This window comes from Myotis daubentonii, chromosome 5, assembly GCF_963259705.1.
Source record: "Myotis daubentonii chromosome 5, mMyoDau2.1, whole genome shotgun sequence".
NCBI classification, from domain to species: domain Eukaryota; kingdom Metazoa; phylum Chordata; class Mammalia; order Chiroptera; family Vespertilionidae; genus Myotis; species Myotis daubentonii.
In genome coordinates, this window is record NC_081844.1 from 36,429,572 (window position 1) to 36,449,818 (window position 20,247).

Sequence of the window (20,247 nt, forward strand, 5' to 3'; positions counted from 1 at the left end):
CTCTACTAGATATCACATTCTTCTTTATGTTTTTCACTGCATCAAGTACTGTAAAATGGGAAGTAAACCCTTGAGAAATGCCTGATGAAATAAATATATATTGTCCATGCTTACTAACACTTTCAATATAATCCATTTTACTGTTTTTCTCCCTAGCTAAATTTCTAGTGTAATTTCTGATTTCACCACTTTAGGCTAGGTAGCCAGCAAAGGTATTTTCCAAATACTTTTTATATAGATTTATTAAATTTTGGTAGTTGATCTTATACATATTTAAATATGGGCAGTCCTTTGAGGACAGGTAATAAGAGCCCATAATATATAAGCTACACACCTAGCAGGCACTCAATAAGTATCAAATATCTTTTAAACCACCTAAAGTTATAAAAGATCAAATTCCTGAACAGGAGAGTGTCACTGATCTCACTAGTACCATCAATTATGCTTGTAAAACTTTCAGTTCATTTAATAATTAGATTGATTAATAATGTATGAATGGGTGTTCTTTACAGTATATAGAAGAACACAACCAGAGTTACCTGGTGAGTTGTATGAGTCTAAAAGATAACATAAAAAACAAACAATATTTGCAAATAGAACTAACTTCAAGAGCTCATGACAAAACAAGTCTATCCTTTTCAAAAGTAAAATTAGAACTGTAAAATTACATATGCCTGTGAACACAAAGTGGAATGGATATAAGACAAAACGAGTGTGAGTTGTCAAGATGGAAGGATGTCAGAGACTTTCCTTTTTATGTTTTGTTTGTTTTGTTAGTATAACGTTAAATGTGTAACAAGAAAGATATTCCAGCCCTAACCGGTTTGGCTCAGTGGATAAAGCGTTGCCCTACGGACTAAAGGGTCCCGGGTTCAATTTCAATCAAGGGCATGTGCCTTAGTTGTGGGCACATCCCCAGTAGGGGGTGTGCAGGAGGCAGCTGATCCATGTTTCTCTCTCATCGATGTTTCTAACTCTCTATCCCTCTCCCTTTCTCTCTGTAAAAAGTCATTAAAATATGTTTTAGAAAAAAGAAAGATATTCCAGACAAAAGAATATTAATTAAGGGGATGGGGGGCAGGCTATAAGGGGTCAATGGGAGAAAAAAAAGGGGACATATGTAATACTTTCAACAATAAACATTTTTTTAAAAAGCATATTCATTAGCCATTACAACTCTTGTTATTTAATTTAGCAAAAATGACTGAAACATTTATTCCACCCGATAAATGTAAAGTAATAAGCCAACTAACTACCTTAACACCTAAGCACAGTCAGACACTGAATCACATGAAGAACTTAATAGTACACTAGAGCTTCTTGCAAATTTCAGATTTTCCTCAAAAGGTAGCTAATGTGATTCCAAATATCAAAGTCTGTACAGTAAAACTACAGCATCCCAGTAACCAACCCATTCTCATCTGATTCTTATTTGTGAAGAGTCATTCTGAGGTTGATCCCACACTAATATATTAAGAGAGAAACAATTATGACTAAAAGTTTACTATTTGTCATAATCATATACTTTTACTTAATACATTAATTTTCCCAAAAGTAATAATTAGTCAAAGCAATATGATTCATTTTAAAATTACTGGAAAGGAATATGGTTTTGTTTTAGCTTCTTCAAACAAACTCTAGATGGAAGTTTAAATATCACTGACTTTAAAATTTCACTACATTGCGTTCCATAAAAACCTCTAGATTTATGTGAACAACTACTTAGTGACAAAATAGAAATAGAATCAATTTTAATTATCTGTGGTAATCACTGAAAAAAGAAGTCCATGTGCTTTCAGGAAATATAAGACCATGAGGCAGTTTATCACAAATAATGCACTTCTATTTACATGATAATGGACCCATATATAAACCTTAATTTAAAAATGCGTTCAGCCAAAGGAAAAGCTAACATCCATTCCACAGCTAAAATGATTATTCCATCAAAACTCAGATACTGATAATTATTACAATCTAATGACAATTTATAAGTAAAAAAGATAGTACTTCCCTCAAAACTAAAACGGGGGAGGGGGGCGGGGCAGGGGGGATTCTACCTGAGACAGGTCTTTTGTGGTGGTTGGTTAACTGCCTCATTTTAGCACTGACATTTCCAAGTTTTTCATGAAAAAGAAATTTTAAGAATGTGCTAAAGTCATCCCTTCAGAATCAAATCCTACATCAGTTGTGTTTTATGTGGCTTAGTGTTTCTTTTTGTTTGTCTGTTTTAAAGTTTTTCCTAATCATTGCAATGGTAATAAATTTAAGGTGAATTTAAATAAAGATGCCTGAACAAGGAACAGAAGCTTTTGAAAACTTTCAGAGTTCCTCTAAGTTCTTTCATTTTCTCAGAGCATGGAACTAGTGAGGTCAAGACTAAACTAGTTTGAGTTATTAGGGAAAAATTCTTTGTCACATGACAATCTTAAGCTGACCTAGCAGGAACAGAAGGAATCGCCAACTCCAATAGAAGCTGTAACTCCAACAGAAGAGATAAACCAACTCCCAAGAGAAGGACAAACCAAAGTATATATTAACTGACCGAGCTATATGTAATAATCTCACTATACACAAAAGATAGCAAAAAGGAAAAGTGGAAAACAACTCATGATTCTTACATAGACTTAAACAACACTTATGAGCAAAGAAGTGGTAAGAACAATTCAGAACAGCGATTTTCAACCTTTTTCAGCTCATGGCACACATAAACTAATTACTAGAATTCTGTGGCACGCCAAAAAATACATATTTTTGCTTATATAACAAAAAAAATGATAGTACTTCCCTCAAAATCTAAATTTTGATTCATTCACACCAGACGGCTATGGTGTTTAGCTGTTGTCATTTCTTTATTTGACAATCTAAGGGAAAATAGGTCAGTGCCCCTGACTAAACAATCAGGTATTGCATGTTTTTAAAAATTCTCCTAGCACACTGGTTGACAGTCGCTGACTTAAAACACGACTCTGAAACATACAAATGATTCTGATTAGTTAAGAATCTTGAAAAGTCACCTCCTGGGATTATCATAGTGACCCCCCCCCTCCCCCAATAACATAACCTTATACAGAAAGTGTTTTTGAAATATATCATCTCATTTAAAGTAACTTGCCCAGTCACACTGCTAGTTGAATATGAAAGCCCTCGGACTTGGAGTTGGGGCTCTCTCCACGCCATCTGCCTGTCTAAAGAGGATTTAAAATGTACTTGGTTTATCTGCTTTCTCTACCCTCCCTGCAGATTGGAGAGAATGTCTGAAAGATACAATTTCACAAGAATCTTGGCACTTTAAACTATTGTTGAGAGATGAGCAATATGACTTCAAGCAAAAACAAAACTTTCTCAACAGTCAGAAAGTGTGGGAGTAGGGAGACATCTTTTACCCAACTTCAAAGTCCTTCCCACCCTATGTGACCGTCCAGGGTAAAGGAATACACCGTCAAAAAGCAATGTTTGCACTTGGGTGCTTTCTCAGGAGGCGCAGACCACACTCCCTGCCATTTTCCCTGCCTCGAGCCACCAAAGTGCAGGGTTAGGGCGACTGGGCCGGTGACGTGGGGCTTGGGGGTGCCTGGCTGCCGGCCTGGCCGGAGGGGTGAGACCGAAGGGGCGGGGGCCGCACTGACAGCTGGCAGGGCGACAGCGGGGACCCGCGAGGCCAGGGCCCAGGGGAATGGGTGGGGAGAGGAGGAAGGGAGCCCGGGGCCAGGGACGAGGGCGCCCTCCTGGAAGGGCAGGGGGAAGCGAGAGGGCGAGAGGGAGAAAGGGCGCGGGGCGGGGTGGACGCGCCGGCGGAAGGGGCAGCGGACCGGGACGTGGGGCCCGCGGCGCCCCGGGACGCGGTGCAGACGAGGGGAGGGGCGTCCCGCACAGGCGGGGCGCGCGTGGAGGACAGGGTTTCGGGGAGCGCGGGCCGCCCTCCAGCCCGGATGCGGACTCCAGGGGCGGGGCAGCCGGACCCCACAGGGCGGCCGCCGCGAAGGGGCGCACCAGGCACCTGCCGCCTCTGCTGAGGCGGCCCCGGGCGGGCTCGGTTCTCACCTCTTCGGTTCATGGGCCGGATCCGGACGGCCACTTTCACTTTGGAGTCTCCCATCCTGCCGCCACCGCCGAGACTCTCGCTCGGCTTCCGTCTGCCGTGGCCACCGGGCAACTCTTCGGGGCTGACCCGGCGGTAGGGGGCTGCGGCAGGAGGGGCGTGGCCTGAATAGGGGCGGGGCCTGGGCGGAGGCGGGGCCTGGGCAGGGGCGGGGCAGGCCGCTGGGCTCTGGGCGCGCCCCGCTGCCTGACGGGATTTGTAGTCCCTGAAGGTGGTCGTGGCTGGCTGGGAGAACTGAGCGCTTGGCTCTCAAGAGACCTCGCAAATTCCCCTCTGCTACACCGTTCTTGTTCTCATAATCTGTCGATGAGCTGATACCTCATGTGAGAACAAATAGTTAAGTAATTGACATTGGAGACCCTGCAACCTCTTCAGATTCATTACCTGCCAATTTAGTGTTTGATTCCTGGCTCGAATTATTTCCCCTGCCTAGATTGCCCTCCAGGCCTTGTTTACCAAAACCATCCGTCAAGACAAGTCAAAAGTTACCTCCTCTGGATGTCTTTATAGTATATAGTAAAGTATATACCTCTCCACCCCCTGCCTCCCTTCCAGGCTAGACCTTGGTCTCTGGAACCAATCTGAGTTCAAATCCAATTTCCAACTGGGTCACTTCACACAAGTGATTTGACTGATCTGTGCTTGTTGTTTCATATGTTAAATGAAGACAGTAGGATTGTTGTGCGTTTTAAATGAGTTAATACATGTATAGCTCTTAAAACCTACCTGGCACACACAAAAAAAGTGCTCAATAAATGTTAGCCATCATTTTTTCTCTGTTATAGCATTTATACTGCAGCTATTTATGTCTCTCCTATTGTGTACTTCTTAAAACTGTATCTTACTTACATGTATAGTCTAGCCTGCAGTAGAAAGCCACACTAAATTAGTTCTTTTTTTATTGATTATTGATTTTTCTAAGAGAGAGAGAAACATCAATTTGTTATTCCACTTATTTATGAGCTCATTGATTGATTCTTGTATGTGCCCTGACCCAGGATCAAACCTAAAACCCACAACCCTGGCATAACCTGATGCTCTAACTAACTGAGCTACCCAGCCAGGGCTAAAATTAGTTCTTTTTTTTTTTTTTTAATCCTCACCTGAGGGTATGTTTATTGATTTTTTTAGAGAGGAAGGGAAGGAGAGAGAGAGAGAGATCTGCTGCCCTCCCGTACATGCCCCAAATGGGGATGGAACCCGAAACCTAGGTATGTGCCCTGACCAGGAATTGAACCCGAAACTTTTTTGATGTAGGAGACAATGCTCCAACCAACTGAGCCACCCAGCTAGTGCTAAAATATTTCTTTATTAAGCTATTTTTTAAAAAAAACACAGTCTCTTAATCATCCAGTATGGAATTTTTTGGTCAAGCAACAGTGATCTGTCCAATAGGCCCTCTCCTTTCTCCCATAGAAAGAAGGGGCAATCTACACCATAAAAACCCTTCCCCTTCTCTTCCCCAAAGAAGTCCCTGCCCTCCCCCGATATCTTTTCTTTTCTAAGAGCTCCCTTGTCCCACCCTTTTTCCTATAAAACCCTTCCATTTTGCTCTACTCAGAGCTCCCTTCTGGTTGCTGCATGGGATGCTGCCCAATTCACAAATCACTTAGATTTTCACATTTACTCAGTTGAATTTTTTTTTTTTTTTTTTTAACAAAGCCCAAACAGAGACTGTTTACTGGTGGTCTGTGGCAAGATCTGGACTGCAAATGTATTCTGTTTGGCCCAACAGTATTGACCAATGCCTGAAAATCAGGAGATTTTCATATACAATACTGGGCCTATATTACATATTGGAAATATAGACTGGAATTGAGAAGCAGTGGCCACCTTTATAAGAGGCAGGTCTCTCCAGTTCACCATAGCCCCACCCAGTCTGCTTTACCACTCACCTGTCTAGATCCGACGGGTTTATGACACCTGGTTGGATATGTTTACATGACAGCACAGAACTCAGAACCATTTTACAGATGAATAAATACAGAAAGCTGGTAAGATTTGCCCTTTAACCAACCACCTCACTGTTGAAAGAGCTTCAATACAAGCAGAGTTGTCAAAAAGGTTAAAAACACCTTTAAGAGGAATGTAATTCTGACACATGCCACAACATGGATAAACCTTGAAAACATAATACTAAATGAAATAAGTCAAGCACATAAAAACAAGCACTGTATGATTCCACTTTATATAAGGTACCTGGAGTAATGAAATTCAGAGACAGAAAGTAGAACGGTGGTTGCCAGGGGCTGGGCATAGAGGAATGAAGAATTAGTGTTTAAAGGGCACAGATTTTATATGTATTTGATGAGAGAGAGAGAGAGAGAGAGAGAGAGAGAGAGAGAGAGAGAGAGAACACATTGACTGGTTCCACTTATTTATGCATTCATTGTTTGATTCTTGTATGTGCCGGATCCGGGATTGAACCCACAACCTTGGCATATGGATCAGCCAGTGCTTAAAGAGTACAGAGTTCCTTCCCCTTTCTTTTTTCTTTCTTTCTTTCTTTCTTTCTTTCTTTCTTTCTTTCTTTCTTTCTTCTTTCTTTCTCTCTCTCCCTTCCTTTCTCTCTCTCTTTCTCTCTCTCTCTCTCTCTCTCTCTCTCTCTCTCTCTCTCTCTCTCTCTCTCTCTCTCTTTCTTTCTGATTTTCACAGCCCAAACAAATAAAATGAGAACCAACCAAGAATTGCTTTTTCATTTTACCAAGGAGAATCTTTAAACACTTAATGCACACAACAATTGATATCTACTATCACTATCATTTTTCAAAAAAGAAATAAGCTTTTATATTGGAATTGTTTGCTTGATGATCTCTACTGCCCTTTTGCTCTTATTTATAAGCATTGGGGGGAAAACTCTTCTCATGGTTCCTGGGCATCCATTCTTTACTTTCTCTCTCTTCTTAAAGACTTGTTCTGGTGATAGCTTGAATCTAGCTTTTAAACAGAAGCAAGGCAGGCAGAAAAAGAGAAGCTACACAGCTTCTGTGGGAACTTTGTATTTAAATTTAAGCTCAAATTTCAGAGAGGAGAAAGCCCCTAAGGAGTTGAAGGAGGGGACATATAATAGGGAAGAGGTGAGGACTTTCTCTAAAGTTCCAAAACCAGCTGAACGCTCCTGGAAACATCTGATTGGAAGAAAATGATAGTAGCTCCCCAAGGGACTGTAGAGAAAACCCCCTGTGGGCTATTCTCCCCTTTGACTTCTATTCACACTGATCTCTCTCTTTTGACTCCTGCAATAAAGGTGAGGAGACAAGATTCTGAGAGAATCCTGAGAGAGAAAGGGCTGAGATGCCAGTTACAACCTGTAGCCCGGGAGTGTGGGGGCTTTCACACCAGGTAACTGGAACGCTGCCCACTCACAGTTGGTTTCTCTCTTTTCGACTATTAGAGAGAGAAGAGAAAAAGAACCAGTAAATAAGCCACCCCCTTGGATCTTTGTTCTTATAAAAAGCAGGTACTTCAGATAGCAGCTCATATTTATGATGTAGATACTAGTAACTAGGTCAATAGATTCAAGACATTGAAGTCTGTTTAATGTTGATTTTAGCTGTGTTGATCAGAAGTCTTTTGGTTTTTGGTTTTTGTCCTGACGTTTGGCAAATCTACATTTTCTAAAACTGATTTCTAGTTTATTTTTTGTTGCTTTGGTCCACCCTTTATCCGTTTCTGATAGTTCCTGCCCAGGCTAAGGAAGATATTTTGCCTTTTGTTTTTTTAATAAGATCATCATTGACAGCCCTAACCGGTTTGGCTCAGTGGATAGAGCATCGGCCTGCAGACTGAAGGGTCCCAGGTTTGATTCTGGTCAAGGGCATGTACCTTGGTTGCGGGCACATCCCCAGTGTGGGGTGTGCAGGTGGCAGCTGATCGATGTTTCTCTCTCATTGATGTTTCTAACTCTCTATCCCTCTCCCTTTCTCTCTGTAAAAAAATCAATAAAATATATTTTTTAAAAAAGATCATCATTGACAGAATCATGGTAGCTAACATAGCATGATAGCTAGCACTCACTGTGTGCCAGATACTGTCCTGAGCATTTTACATGAATTTACTCACTTAATCTTCACACTAGCTCTATGAAGTGGTTACTATTATTATCCCTATATTGCAGATGGGGAAACTGAGGAACTGAGCACCTTACTGAAGTGCCACTGCGGGGCTCCTGTGATCTGATCCCACTCCACAATCTTTCGAGATGGAAAGCGTGTACGTGCAGTTTACTCAACCCACAGGAATTCAAAAAGATCTGCTTTTCACCATTCTACTTTCCAAAATAGTTTCTAAAATGCCATTATTTTTAAAAAGAGGGAACTAGATTCTACCTTTTGCTTTTCTATAAAGGAGGGAATGCGCCAATCACTTCATCAAGGCCAAAGATCTCGCCAGCATAAATCAGCACTTGCCTGCTTGCCTCAGACTTAGCTTTGGCAAAGCTCTTGGTTTTCCCAATTATAATTGTCTCTTCCTGTCTCCCCAGCTATACTCTGAGCACAAGGAGAGTGTCTTTATCAAATCTCTTTATCTCCGACATCTGGTACAATGCCTGGGACTTAGTAGGCAGGCATTTTGGGGAATGAAGATATTAACAACACAGCATCATGATTAACCTCAGACAGATTAAATGACTTGCCTCAAGTAAACCACAGGGTTGGGTTGCAAACACTAGTGTGTTTGGTTCAAAAAATGGATGCTGTTTCCACAAAGAAGGCCATACCTATGTGTCCTCTTGTGCATTTGTATGTTAGTATTACCTGTCCTACCGTGTGAATTCCTAGTGGAAGCCTCGGCCTCCGTAATAGCAGTGGCCTATAGCTGTTATTTATCAAGTGCTTATGATGTGCCAGGCATTGTGCCCCCATATATATGATCTCATTTAATTTTCACAGCAATCCCATGAGGTTGGCGCTATTGTTATGGCCTTTGGCAAATGGGCAACTGAGAATCAATGAGGCAAGTTATCTTGCACACTGGCCTGAGCTAGAGGTTCCTGAATGCAAATCCTGGGTCCCCCTGTGTGCCTTCCCTGGACTGTCAGCCATTACTGGTACTACTACCTGAACCTGCCTCTTCCCATAGTATCTGGTACTCTGCGTGCTTTACTGATACTCCTCATCAACCAGCAACTGGCAGGGCCTCACCTGCACCCTGCCATGATCTCAGGCTGTGCCGCCTATGAAATTCGGTAATTCTCCTCCACAGCCTCAACCTCAGCCAACCTGACTCATTCTCCTTTGCCCAAGTACCAAGCCTCCAGTTCCTCAACTTACCCCTTTCCTCGCTCTCAAGTTCATCGATGGATTTATTTCCTTACAACTCTAACCCAAACCTCTCTTTTGACTGTGTTGTCAACATCACTCATGCCCTGTAAATTCCTAAACTTAGGTCATTTCCCTCCTCTCATGCTCCCATATTGGCCAGGAACCCAGCTGGAGGAAGTCACACATCCGGGCCCATTGGTGCCCTCACGTATCTGTGGTGTCTGATCTCAGTGGCCTTTGGTAGCACTTGAAATCCTCTTTCCTGCTCAGTCCCCCCCAACCAGGGGGCCTTTACCACTCTTTTCAAACCCCAGTCCAACATGGCCACTCCCAAATCACGCTGCCCCTACAGCACTGCAAAGATCAGGGCTCTCAGGAAAATTCCCTAAACGCCCTGTGCCCACACTTTTACCTATGACTGTATTCAGCACCAACTTCTCAACCTTTCCTTCTCCATTAGCCCCTTTCCCTCAGCTGAGAATCTCCCATGGTAAAACAAGAACAGAAGTAAAACTGGAAAAACACAAGCACAACTTTCCCTCAACGCCTAGTCTACTTCTAGCTACCTCCTCCATAGCTATGCTCCCCCAAATAATAATCCACACTCACTGTTTTCTTTTCCTCACCTGTCATTACTCAACTAACTATTAGTTCAATCATGCGTTCACCTGCCCTCACTCCACCAATAAAACTGTAGTAGCAAAGTATATCACTGACCTTCTAATTGCAAACCCAGTGGGTGCCTTCAGTCCCATTTCACTTGATTTCTCTGTAATATATGGTGTTATTGACCATCCCCTTCTTGAAGCTTTTGATTCCCTTGCTTCTTATGACATCACTCTGTTCTCCTTGTTTTAATTCATTTATTATCTTAGTCAACAAACTTCCCTGCCATGGGCTTGGTACTATGGTGTTTAGTGCTTGGGATACAAAGATAAAAAAGATGTTAAGATGGTCCGTACAGACTAAGAAGTTGGGTTAGATTTCTGGGAATTTTGTAACTTTTTCAAGTTGTTTTGCTGCCTCTTTGTTTGTTTGTCAGAACAGTATGGGAATCCCCTTTAAAGACAATGCCCTAGAAAAGAGGAGGTTCAGTATGCCTTGCTTGGGAGATCACACAGAAGGCAAAGCTAGGGATATTCCACCCCATTCCAGAGCTCGGAGGGAAAAAGGAGCCAATAGATGGAGTGGGCAGCTAAGAAGTAGAAAGTAGAATCAAAAGAAAGAAGACAGCCCTGACTGGTTTGGCTCAGTGGATAGAGTGTCGGCCTGCAGACTGAAAGGTCCCAGGTTCCATTCCAGTAAAGGGCATGTACCTTGGTTTTGGGCACTTCCCCAGGAGGCAGCTGATCGATGTTTCTCTCTCATCGATGTTTCTAACTCTCTATCCCTCTTCCTTCCTCTCTGTAAAAAGTCAATAAAATATATTTTAAAAAGAAAAGAAAAGAAAGGAGGTAAAGGAAAGAAACACTGGTCTGCATCAAACAATAGCTGCAGGCGCATAAGTTGCAAAAAGCTCATATGGGGCTCCTTGAAGTTAAAAGCCATATCTCTTGTACCTGTTTGTTCCACCCCCATTGCCATCATCCTACTCTAAGCCTTCCCAAGTCCTTGCTTTCAAAGCCTCTGCATGACCCCTCCCCAAAAGATACCTCTGGGCAGAAAGTGTCCATCCATCCTGTATATGGGACTCACTCTGGGGTCATAGAGTTAGGTTTCTCCTGAAAGGACAAAGCCACAACCTTGTGAGCTTAGGAGGCTGCATGGAGTTGGCTTTGACTTTTTTAAGAAATTTGAATATTTAGAAGAGTCTTCTTGGGTGTTGGAGGCTAAAGATGTCCCCTGAAATGTGCTAGGGAGGGTGGACCCAGGTAAGGCCCTCTTTCCCTGGGGTCTGATTGGGAATGAGACAGGAATTAGGAGCCCCAGAGAGCAAGGTGAACCTCGTAAACTCGATTATTTATATGTGTCAGCTTCCTTTGTGTTCTCTGTATGTTTATTTGACCTGTGCTAAGGGGAAGCCGAGGAAGGGACTTTTGCACCGAGCTCTAAAAGGGAAGAAGTCTACCTTTGAGGCCAATGTGGTGAAGGCAGTGGAGGCTGGGGAAAGACCCCAAGAGTCAAATCAGAAGTATAGATTTGAGGTTACTGGGCTCTGCTGCAGAAGAGTCCTCTCCTCATGCTGACCCAACAGCCCTGCGGGTTACCTTATTATGGGAGGTGGCGTTCCCTTCTTCCCCAGCACCGCTTTTCTGCTCTCTCCCTAGTTCCTACAGTCTCCCATATCCCATACTTTTGCTTTGGCTACTTTCATTCAAGTTGCTACCTTCCTTAGGATGCCCTCCCTCTGCCAGTTAAAGTCTAACCATTCAAACCCCATTTTCTCCATAAAGTCGTCCTTCACTAACCCTACACACATTACTGTTTCCCCTCTGGAAACTTTCCTAGCACTGTACCATATTAGCATCCGGTTACAAGCCGACGTAAATAATGTATGTAGGTCCTGTCTTCTCTAATTAGATGGAGGACTCAGTGGCAGGATAATGTCTTCTCATCTTTGGTTTTGCTCACAGTGACAAGCACCCAGCTGACACAATCGATCTATGCTAGATGACTGAGTTGTTCCAATATATTTATTTTTTAAATTGATTTTTAGAGGAAGAGGAAGAGAGAGAGAGAGAGAGATCAATTTGTTGTTCCACTTTATTTATGCATTCAATGGTTGATTCTTGTATGTGTCCTGACCAGGGATCAAACCTGCCACCTTGGTGTATTGGGACGACACGCTAACCAACTGAGCTACTGGCCAGGGCTCAGTTGTTCCAATTTAAAAGACACAGAGGTAGAAGAGCCAGGAGAGGAGAGATGCCCTTAAGTTAATTATTTTGACTGATAACCTAGAGCAGTGGTTGGCAAATCGCGGCTCGCGAGCCACATGCGGCTCTTTGGCCCCTTGAGTGTGGCTCTTCCACAAAATACCACGTGTGGGTGCGCATGTACACTGCGAATGAAACTTCATGGCCCATACGCAGAAGTCGGTTTTCGGAAAGGAGATAGACGAAACAAGTATACAAGACGAGTGTGGATGGGAGAGTTGGAAGGGGTCGACCTCAGCGAACATACCTCAATCAGACTGAGGACGTTTTTTAGCAAAGGCCAGCTTAGGAGTACCCTAATTAAGTTAATAACAATGTACCTACCTATATAGTTTAAGTTTAAAAAATTTGGCTCTCTAAAGAAATTTCAATCGTTGTACTGTTGATATTTGGCTCTGTTGACTAATGAGTTTGCCGACCACTGACCTAGAGTGACAAAAATTTCCAGGAAAAAAGTAAGCCTGGGTCGTGGAATAGAACATCACTTTGCCCTTCTTTAGGAAATGTAAGTCCATCCTAATCTTTGAAGATCTGAGACTAAAAGCCCTCCCCAGACACACAGATTTCACACTAAACTCCCCCAAGGTGTTCACTGTCAGTAGGAACATAGATTGACTTTCCCTTTTGTTGAAAAGTATCACTGAAGAACATCAGTGATAAATCTCTGAAAGGCCTAGTTCATGTCCATAAATCATTTAGGGACAGAGGTCAGAGAGGGTCCCCTTTTGGTGTTATTCAAGGCGGTATGTACAGTTCAGGCCCATTAGTGAGCACACAAACGTCCATAAAATATTCATAGGCTGTGGTACAAATGCATTGACTGCTTGGGGATTAGATTAGTCAGATCTAAGGTTGCAGCTCCCTTAAACTCAGAGGTTTTCACAGCTCATCAACAAATCTGACTCAGAATTTAAAGGGATTTTTTTTGAAACCACAGGAGAAAGCGTGGAGTAAACGGGAGGTAAACTTTTGCCTAGGGCTCTGAGCCTGAGAAGAAGCAACTGACTTTTCTCACTAAGAGGGCTCTCCGAGAAATATTGGATGAAGTTACCACTGGAAAAAAAGAAATACCCAGAATTATACCTAGGGAGGAATCCCTGCTGTGAACGACACTCTTCTTCCTTTACTCATTCTTGGTACTTTTTCTCCAAATATAGTTAAATCTAACTAGTTTTTGATTGTATATATACTCATTGCAAGGTACGCATCTGAGAAGGACTGAAAAAGTGAGTATGACAAACTGCATTTCCAGAAGGTTAGAATTTATTTGAAGATAATTACTGTCATCCCTTAGTATCCAAGGGGCATTGGTCCCAGGATCCCCCATCGATACCAAAATCAGAGAATGTTCAAGTTCCTCAGTTGGCCCTCCGATCCACAGCCTCCAAATATGCAGATTCAACTGACTTTCTATCCAAGGTTGGTTGAATCCCCTGGAGGCAGAACCTGTGAATCCAGAGGAGCCAACTGCTGTTACAGTGGAAAAAACATCCATGGAATTCCTCCTTTGATACCAGGCAGGTAATTAAGATCCTGTTTTCCCAGGGAAACTGTCACAGATTGAAGCTGCAGTTGGGTGGGGCCTGAGCCTGGCTGGGGAGAGAAAAGGACTATTCTGAGTCATCTCGATTCAGATCTAGAAGGTGACACCTAGGCAGGAAACATGAGGGTGGGGCACCCAAATCCTGATATTGGAGGGAAGAGAAGGGCAGAGCAAACAACCGAGGCTGCCAAGGATGCCACGTGTGGGTTTCATCTTCTAGGCACTGGGCACGAAGCGGTTAAAGAGAAACCCAAGACAGCTGCAGCCCAGGGGCTCTGTAATAGGAAGTTGTCTTAGAGTTCATTTTTCTATGCCACCGAGGGAGACTTGTTTTCAGCTGGGACCCAATCTGGAAGCTGATCTACCCACTAGAAAGGCAGAAGCTATGAAGCCCTCCCGATGCCACAGCATGACTCAGAGGCAGCTGAACCAGACCCGGCACAGAGTGGGGACAGCTGCACCAGGCTCCCTCCTTTGCATCGACTCTGGGAGGGAAGCAAAACCTCCTTAGAAGTGTAGACCGAAGTAGCCATCATTTGCCAACCTACATTCCAGACAAGCGAAAGGCTTACATGTAAAGACTTGAAAAACAAGAGAAAAACGAAAGTGAGTATTTAGCTGATCTCAAGCAAAGAAAGAAGTCATCAGTAATAGTCAAAGGACGGAGAAACTTTTTCAAGGTCTACAGGGGTGGGGGCTAGGACTCAAACGGGTCCCTGTAACACCAGAGCCTTACTCTTAATCCTGCCCCAAACTGCTTCTTTAAGGAAAACATGGGAACAGCTAGCTCAGAAAACAAAGATTTCTCAAGTATACACTCCCCACTGGGAATTGAGCCTGCCACCGAGATACGTGCCCTTGCTCAGAATTGAACCCAGGACCCTTCAGTATGCAGGCTGACGCTCTACCACTGAGCCAAACTGGTTACGGCCTGATCCCCTTCGTTATTACTATCGCTGCTGTGACTTAACCCATCACTTGGTACACTGTATAAAGCAGAGTGGTTGGTTAATCTTTGCCAGAATCAGCTCTACATGGTAAGAGGCCAATACATTTGTTGTCAAAATTTCCTCTTTTGTTCTCCCACAGGACACTGAGGTTTTAACCTCTGAATCAGGAAATGCAATCAAGGGAACGATATAAGAATTTGTGATCCATTGCGGAGTACACTCACACTAATTCAGTGGCCATTCCTTTCCATGAAGCATTGCTGTCTTGGAGAAACAAAATATATTTTGATTGATTCAGAAGGATTTGCCTTTCTCATCCCGGACATTTTAGAGTCAGTCTCCATGTGTATTTTCACATCCCCTTCCCCACCATGCCTGACCCCAAATAATTCTCCTCTTTCTTTTTTTTTTAAAAAAATATATTTTTATTGATTTCAGAGAGGAAGGGAGAAGGAGAGAGAGAACATCAGTGATGAGAGGGAATCATTGATCAGCTGCCTCCTGCACACTCCCTATTGGGTATTGAGCCCACAATCTGGGCATGTGCCTTTGCCCGGAATCTAACCCGGAACCCTTCAGTTTGTAGGCCAACGCTCTATCCACTGAGCCAAACCGGCTAGGGCCCAAAATTATTTTCTGCTCTTGTGTAGTATGCTGTGTTTTAGTTTCTTATCTCCTTAATCAGGTACCTTCGTCCTCTGTCTGTCAGTAAAATGATGGTCAAGTGGCGTCTGGGTCATACTAGTGTTGGTATTGTCATCTTAAATCTTAGAAACATGAGCACAATATTCACGATGTTAAAAATTAAATTAGCAGAAACCGGTTTGGCTCGGTGGATAGAGCATCGGCCTGCGGACTCAAGGGTCCCAGGTTCGATTCCGGTCAAGGGCATGCACCTGGGTTGCGGGCACATCCCCAGTGGGAGATGTGCAGGAGGCAGCTAATGGATGTTTCTCTCTCATCGATGTTTCTAACTCTCTATCTCTCTCCCTTCCTCTCTATAAAAAATCAATAAAATATATTTAAAGAAAAAAAAATTAAATTAAACTAGCACTCAATACCAACAAATTCTCAACACAAACAGAGCACAGCAGTTAATCCACAGGCAGAGTGAAAGGCAGACTTTCAAGCTCATGATTACAAGGCACCTGAGTTGCACAGTGAAGTCGGATGATGTCTAATGATGTAACAGGGGATGAGCAGTCACTGAGAACTGACAGTCACGGTGGCCAGCAGCAGCAGTCAGTGACCACGGGAGGTGGAGCGTCTATGAGGTCTCCCTTCAACACTGAAAACAGTGTTGCTTTTAGCCCTGTGTTTTGGCTGCCCTATGAGTTTGTACTTTTCCCTTAATCTTTCACACCTCCTCTGCTGAAAAGAACTTTTTGTCCAGCTGGTGTGGCTCAGTAATTGAGCATTGAATTATGAACCAGTAAGTCACGGTTCGATTCCCTGTCAGGGCACATGCCTAGGTTGTGGGCTCAATCCCCAGTGTGGGGTGTTCAGGAGGTAGCTGATCAATGATTCTCTCTCAACATTGATGTTTCTATCTCTCTCTCCCTCTCACGTCTTCTCTGAAATCAATAAAAATATATTTAAAAAGAAAAGAAAAGAAGGACTTCTTGTGTCTTGTGAAGGGGTTTCCTGGAATTGTGAAACGTTCAGTGCTAAAACCACAGGGGGACAGTCCCTGTGGAAACAGCACTTTAGATATTTCTAGTAGAAAGTATACACATGTTGGTACAACTCTTCTAGGGAGCAGCTAAGTGGTGAATTTCAAGATTTTTAAACATGTTTCTACTTTTGAACCAATCATTCCATGTCCAAGGAATTTATCTTAAGGAAATGACTAGAGGAGTCATAAACATTTATGATTATGAATAGTCAGTTGGGTTGTTTTCTTTATTTTTCTATTCAAAGATTGAAAATAGTTTAAACTTTCAACAATAGGGAAATAGTTAAACTGTGATATTGTGATATGTTTTTTTACATTAGGATGGAGTTATTAAATACAATAATTAAAGTTTATGTTTTGGAAGAATATTTAATGGCATGGAAAAAAATACATCCTAACAATAACTAACAAAAAGCAGTTTGTAGCAGGATCCCATTTTAATCTAAAATATGCATTTATTAGGACACACCCATAAATATACAGTAAAAGAAAAACTAGAAATACCTCAAAAATGTTACATTTCAGTGGGAGGATTATGGCTAATTTTCATTTTTTATTACACTTTTCATATTTTCCTAATTTTCTGTAATCAATAATCTTTTCATGGCTTTTTTTGCTTTTGTAACATTTAGTTAATTAATTTTCTGAATGATGTATCTTTTTCTTTTTTGTATTATTTCATTTGGCTTTTTGTTTTTGTTTTAAATTTAAAAATATATACCTATATATTTGTATTGATTTCAGAAAGGAAAGGAGAGGGAGAGAGAGATTGATTGGCTGCCTCCTACATGCTCCATACTAGGGATCAAACCCACAACCCGGGCATGTGCCCTGACCAGAATTGAACCATGACTTCCTGGTTCATAGGTCGATGCTCAACCACTCAGCCACCCAGCCTGGTATTTTTTTGTTGTTTTTTACTTTTAATTTTATTTTTTAAAATATATTCTATTGATTTTTTACAGAGAGGAAGGGAGATAGAGAGTTAGAAACATCGATGAGAGAGAAACATTAATCAGCTGCCTCCTGCACACCCCCAACTGGGGATGTGCCCACAACCAAGGTACATGCCCCTGTCTGGAATCGAACCTGGGACCCTTCAGTCCGCAGGCTGACGCTCTATCCACTGAGCCAAACCGGTTTCGGCAAGGGCTACTTTTTATTTTGAATTACGTATTTTAATAACAAAAAACAACCTTATGAAAATAAAGAAACAAACTTTACTGTGCTGTAATAAAAAAGGAGCAGCTTTAAGGTGTGGCTAGATTTCTGGGTTAGCCACTGTTAAGATGAAAAGGCTAAAACAGAATTCTGGTAGATATCATCCAATGTACAGCTGAGCCTTTACCGAACAAATCACTTCATTCAGCTACTAGGGATATGTTTTTCATAAAATTCAAGCTGGTCTTCATTCAGCTTCTCTTCTTCTCAAACTTGGTGAGACAGACAATTGATGCAATTATCCTTCAGAACCTCTCCCTGGACTTGCCTGATTAAAAAAAAAATAATTAGTTAAAATGCTACAATATTGTCTGAAGGTTGAGCAATTGCCAGCCATGACTGTGAGTTTTCTGGAATTAGTAATAACGGTCATGTCAGGAAATGACTTTTTCATTATAGACTAGGATGGGAAGCTGATGATGAAATAAACCATGACAAAGTAGGAGACTCTGCAAAGAGATTTGTCTAAGCATTCACCAAGGTCTAGAGAAGAAATTAATATCAAACACTACTCCATGTTACTTATATTTATCATTTATATGATTACTAGAGGCTCAATGCACAAAATTCGTGCAAGAGTAGGCCTTCCATCCCCCGGCTATTGGCACCGGCTTCCCTCTGGCACCCGGAATCAGGGTATCCCTCAAAGCCCTGGCTTCATCCAGAAGGTCAGATGGAAGGACATCTGGTCTAATTAGCATATTATGCTTTTATTATTATAGATGTTTATGCTAACTATAGAGTAAATGGTGCACAGTTCTCACTCCATAGTGTGGATTCTCATTCTTTTTTTTTTTTTAAATATATATGTATTGATTTGAGAGAGAGAGAGAGAGAGAGAGAGAGAGAGAGAAACATTGGTTTGTTGTTCCACTTATTTATGCATTCACTGGTTACTTCTTGTATGTGTCCTGACCCAATATTGAACCCGCAACCTTGGTGTATCAGGACAACGAATCTTTTAGTTGCCTTTAAAGTCTTGAGTTAAAGAACTCCTTGAGGTGTCAGACTAGATAGATTTGTGAAGTAGGTTGCCCTTGGTTGACAAGTGCAGAGGGATCAATTGCTTATTAAAATGGGACTTCCGGCTTAGTCCTGCACGGCCCAAGGCAAGGAGGGAGAAGATGACACATCTCAAGTCTGTTGCAGGGGCTTTAATTAAAGAGCAAGGTCCTTCCAGGTGAGTGATACAGACATTATGCGAAGGACCTGTGTAAATGTGGAATCCTTGCCACTTGTAACTTTCTTTCCTACTTTCTTTCCAACATGGGTTGATTTGATTCTGAAATCTCCTTCTTGCTCTCACTGAAAAAGTAATTCTGATTTCCTACGTGGGCCCCGTGGGTCACGTGTGATAAAGGGGAGAAAAGCAAAACTGCAGGAGGGAATAAAGAAGGAGTAGCACCCGCAGAACTGCCCCTTCTCCTTCCCCTTCCCCTGCAGTAACTCATTCCAGACATTTTTCTCCCTTGTTGTTTAAGGCCCAGCTTGTCACCTAGTTTTCTACCAGAAAAGTAAGTGGCCAGGATTGGGTTACAACAGCAGGAAGGAAGTAAAGACTGTAAACGCTCAGAGGCTAGCACCTATCAAGGTGGCAATCAGGAGGCAAAGGCTGGGGCCAGGGAGGAGCCCAGAGAACTTGAGATTCCAGCCCCAGCCATGGGGTGAGTAGGTCACTGCAAGCCAGAAGCAGGTTCTCCATCCAGGATGTTATCAGTAAACCATAAACCAGATCGAGGATCCAGGAAGTTATGAAGGAGAATTAAGGTGTGTTTGTGGCCTGATTTGAAGACAAGGCTTATTGACTTACATCAGAATGTACTTCTTTGTAAATCCTTCAGGGCAGGAACTGGTGTGACTTGGGCCTATACCAGGCAAGTGAAGAACAGGAACAGCCAGCCAAGGAGCAAGCTTCTGAGAACTGTGTGATTGCAGGTGAGTTGGCATGAAAGTCCTACCAGGTGTGACAAAGCAGAGGCGACAAGGGGTGCCACGCAACACTGGCTGCACATTAGACTCACCGAGGAGCTTTTAAAAAAAAGTCCCAGAAAAAAAAATAATGGAAAAAAAAATCCCAGAGTCCAGCCACACCCAAGACCAATTAGACTGGAATTTCTTGGGGTTGGGCCAGGCCTTGGTATGCTTTAAAAGGCTCCCCAGCGGCTTTTAATAGGCAGCCAGGACTGGGAGCCACTGAGTTACAGGTAGCTTCTCAGAACTGCTTCTGAAGGTTAATTTGGACAGATCCATTTTCTTGTGACCAACTAGTAATTACAAAACAAGCCTTTACAAAAATAGTCCTTAAAGAAACATTTAAACAATAACAAACATGTTTTTAAAATAGAGATAAATCAATACCTACTGAAGGTAAGGAGTTGGAGCTTCATCCCTAATTGAGCAAGATCCTGGAGAGTTTTGATCAGGGGAGTGATATGACAAAAGGGACAGCCTCGGAAGAGTAGTTGGACACTGACGTGTAGGGAAGAGCCAGTTTAGTTCAGCAAACACTTACTATGAATGGTCCTTTATGGAGGCAAACTTTATGACAGCCTTACCCCATCCTGCCGACTGTGCTATGAGGTGGGTACTTGGGTTGCCTTGTTCTATAGGTGGAGAACT

General features: G+C 42.5%; 1 protein-coding gene and 1 long non-coding RNA gene across 4 annotated transcripts in view; both read right to left on the bottom strand.

Annotated features, from left to right (window-relative positions):
* Nucleotides 1–4,193, bottom strand: part of KIF13B (kinesin family member 13B) — a 217,554-nt gene extending 213,361 nt beyond the window's left edge. For all 3 annotated transcript variants that reach the window (XM_059697578.1, XM_059697576.1, XM_059697577.1), the window contains exon 1: nucleotides 4,042–4,193. In XM_059697578.1, the coding sequence (XP_059553561.1) occupies nucleotides 4,042–4,096 (55 nt within the window). In that variant the 5' untranslated portion in view covers nucleotides 4,097–4,193. The remainder of the gene's footprint in view (nucleotides 1–4,041) is intronic.
* Nucleotides 4,194–13,500: 9,307 nt separating this feature from the next.
* On the bottom strand, nucleotides 13,501–19,632 carry LOC132234230 (uncharacterized). The gene is made up of 3 exons (XR_009452877.1): nucleotides 19,439–19,632; nucleotides 17,756–17,896; nucleotides 13,501–13,832 (listed from the first exon to the last, which is right to left on the bottom strand). It is a non-coding gene; the product is annotated as an uncharacterized LOC132234230 (long non-coding RNA).
* Between the last annotated feature and the right edge of the window lie 615 nt (nucleotides 19,633–20,247).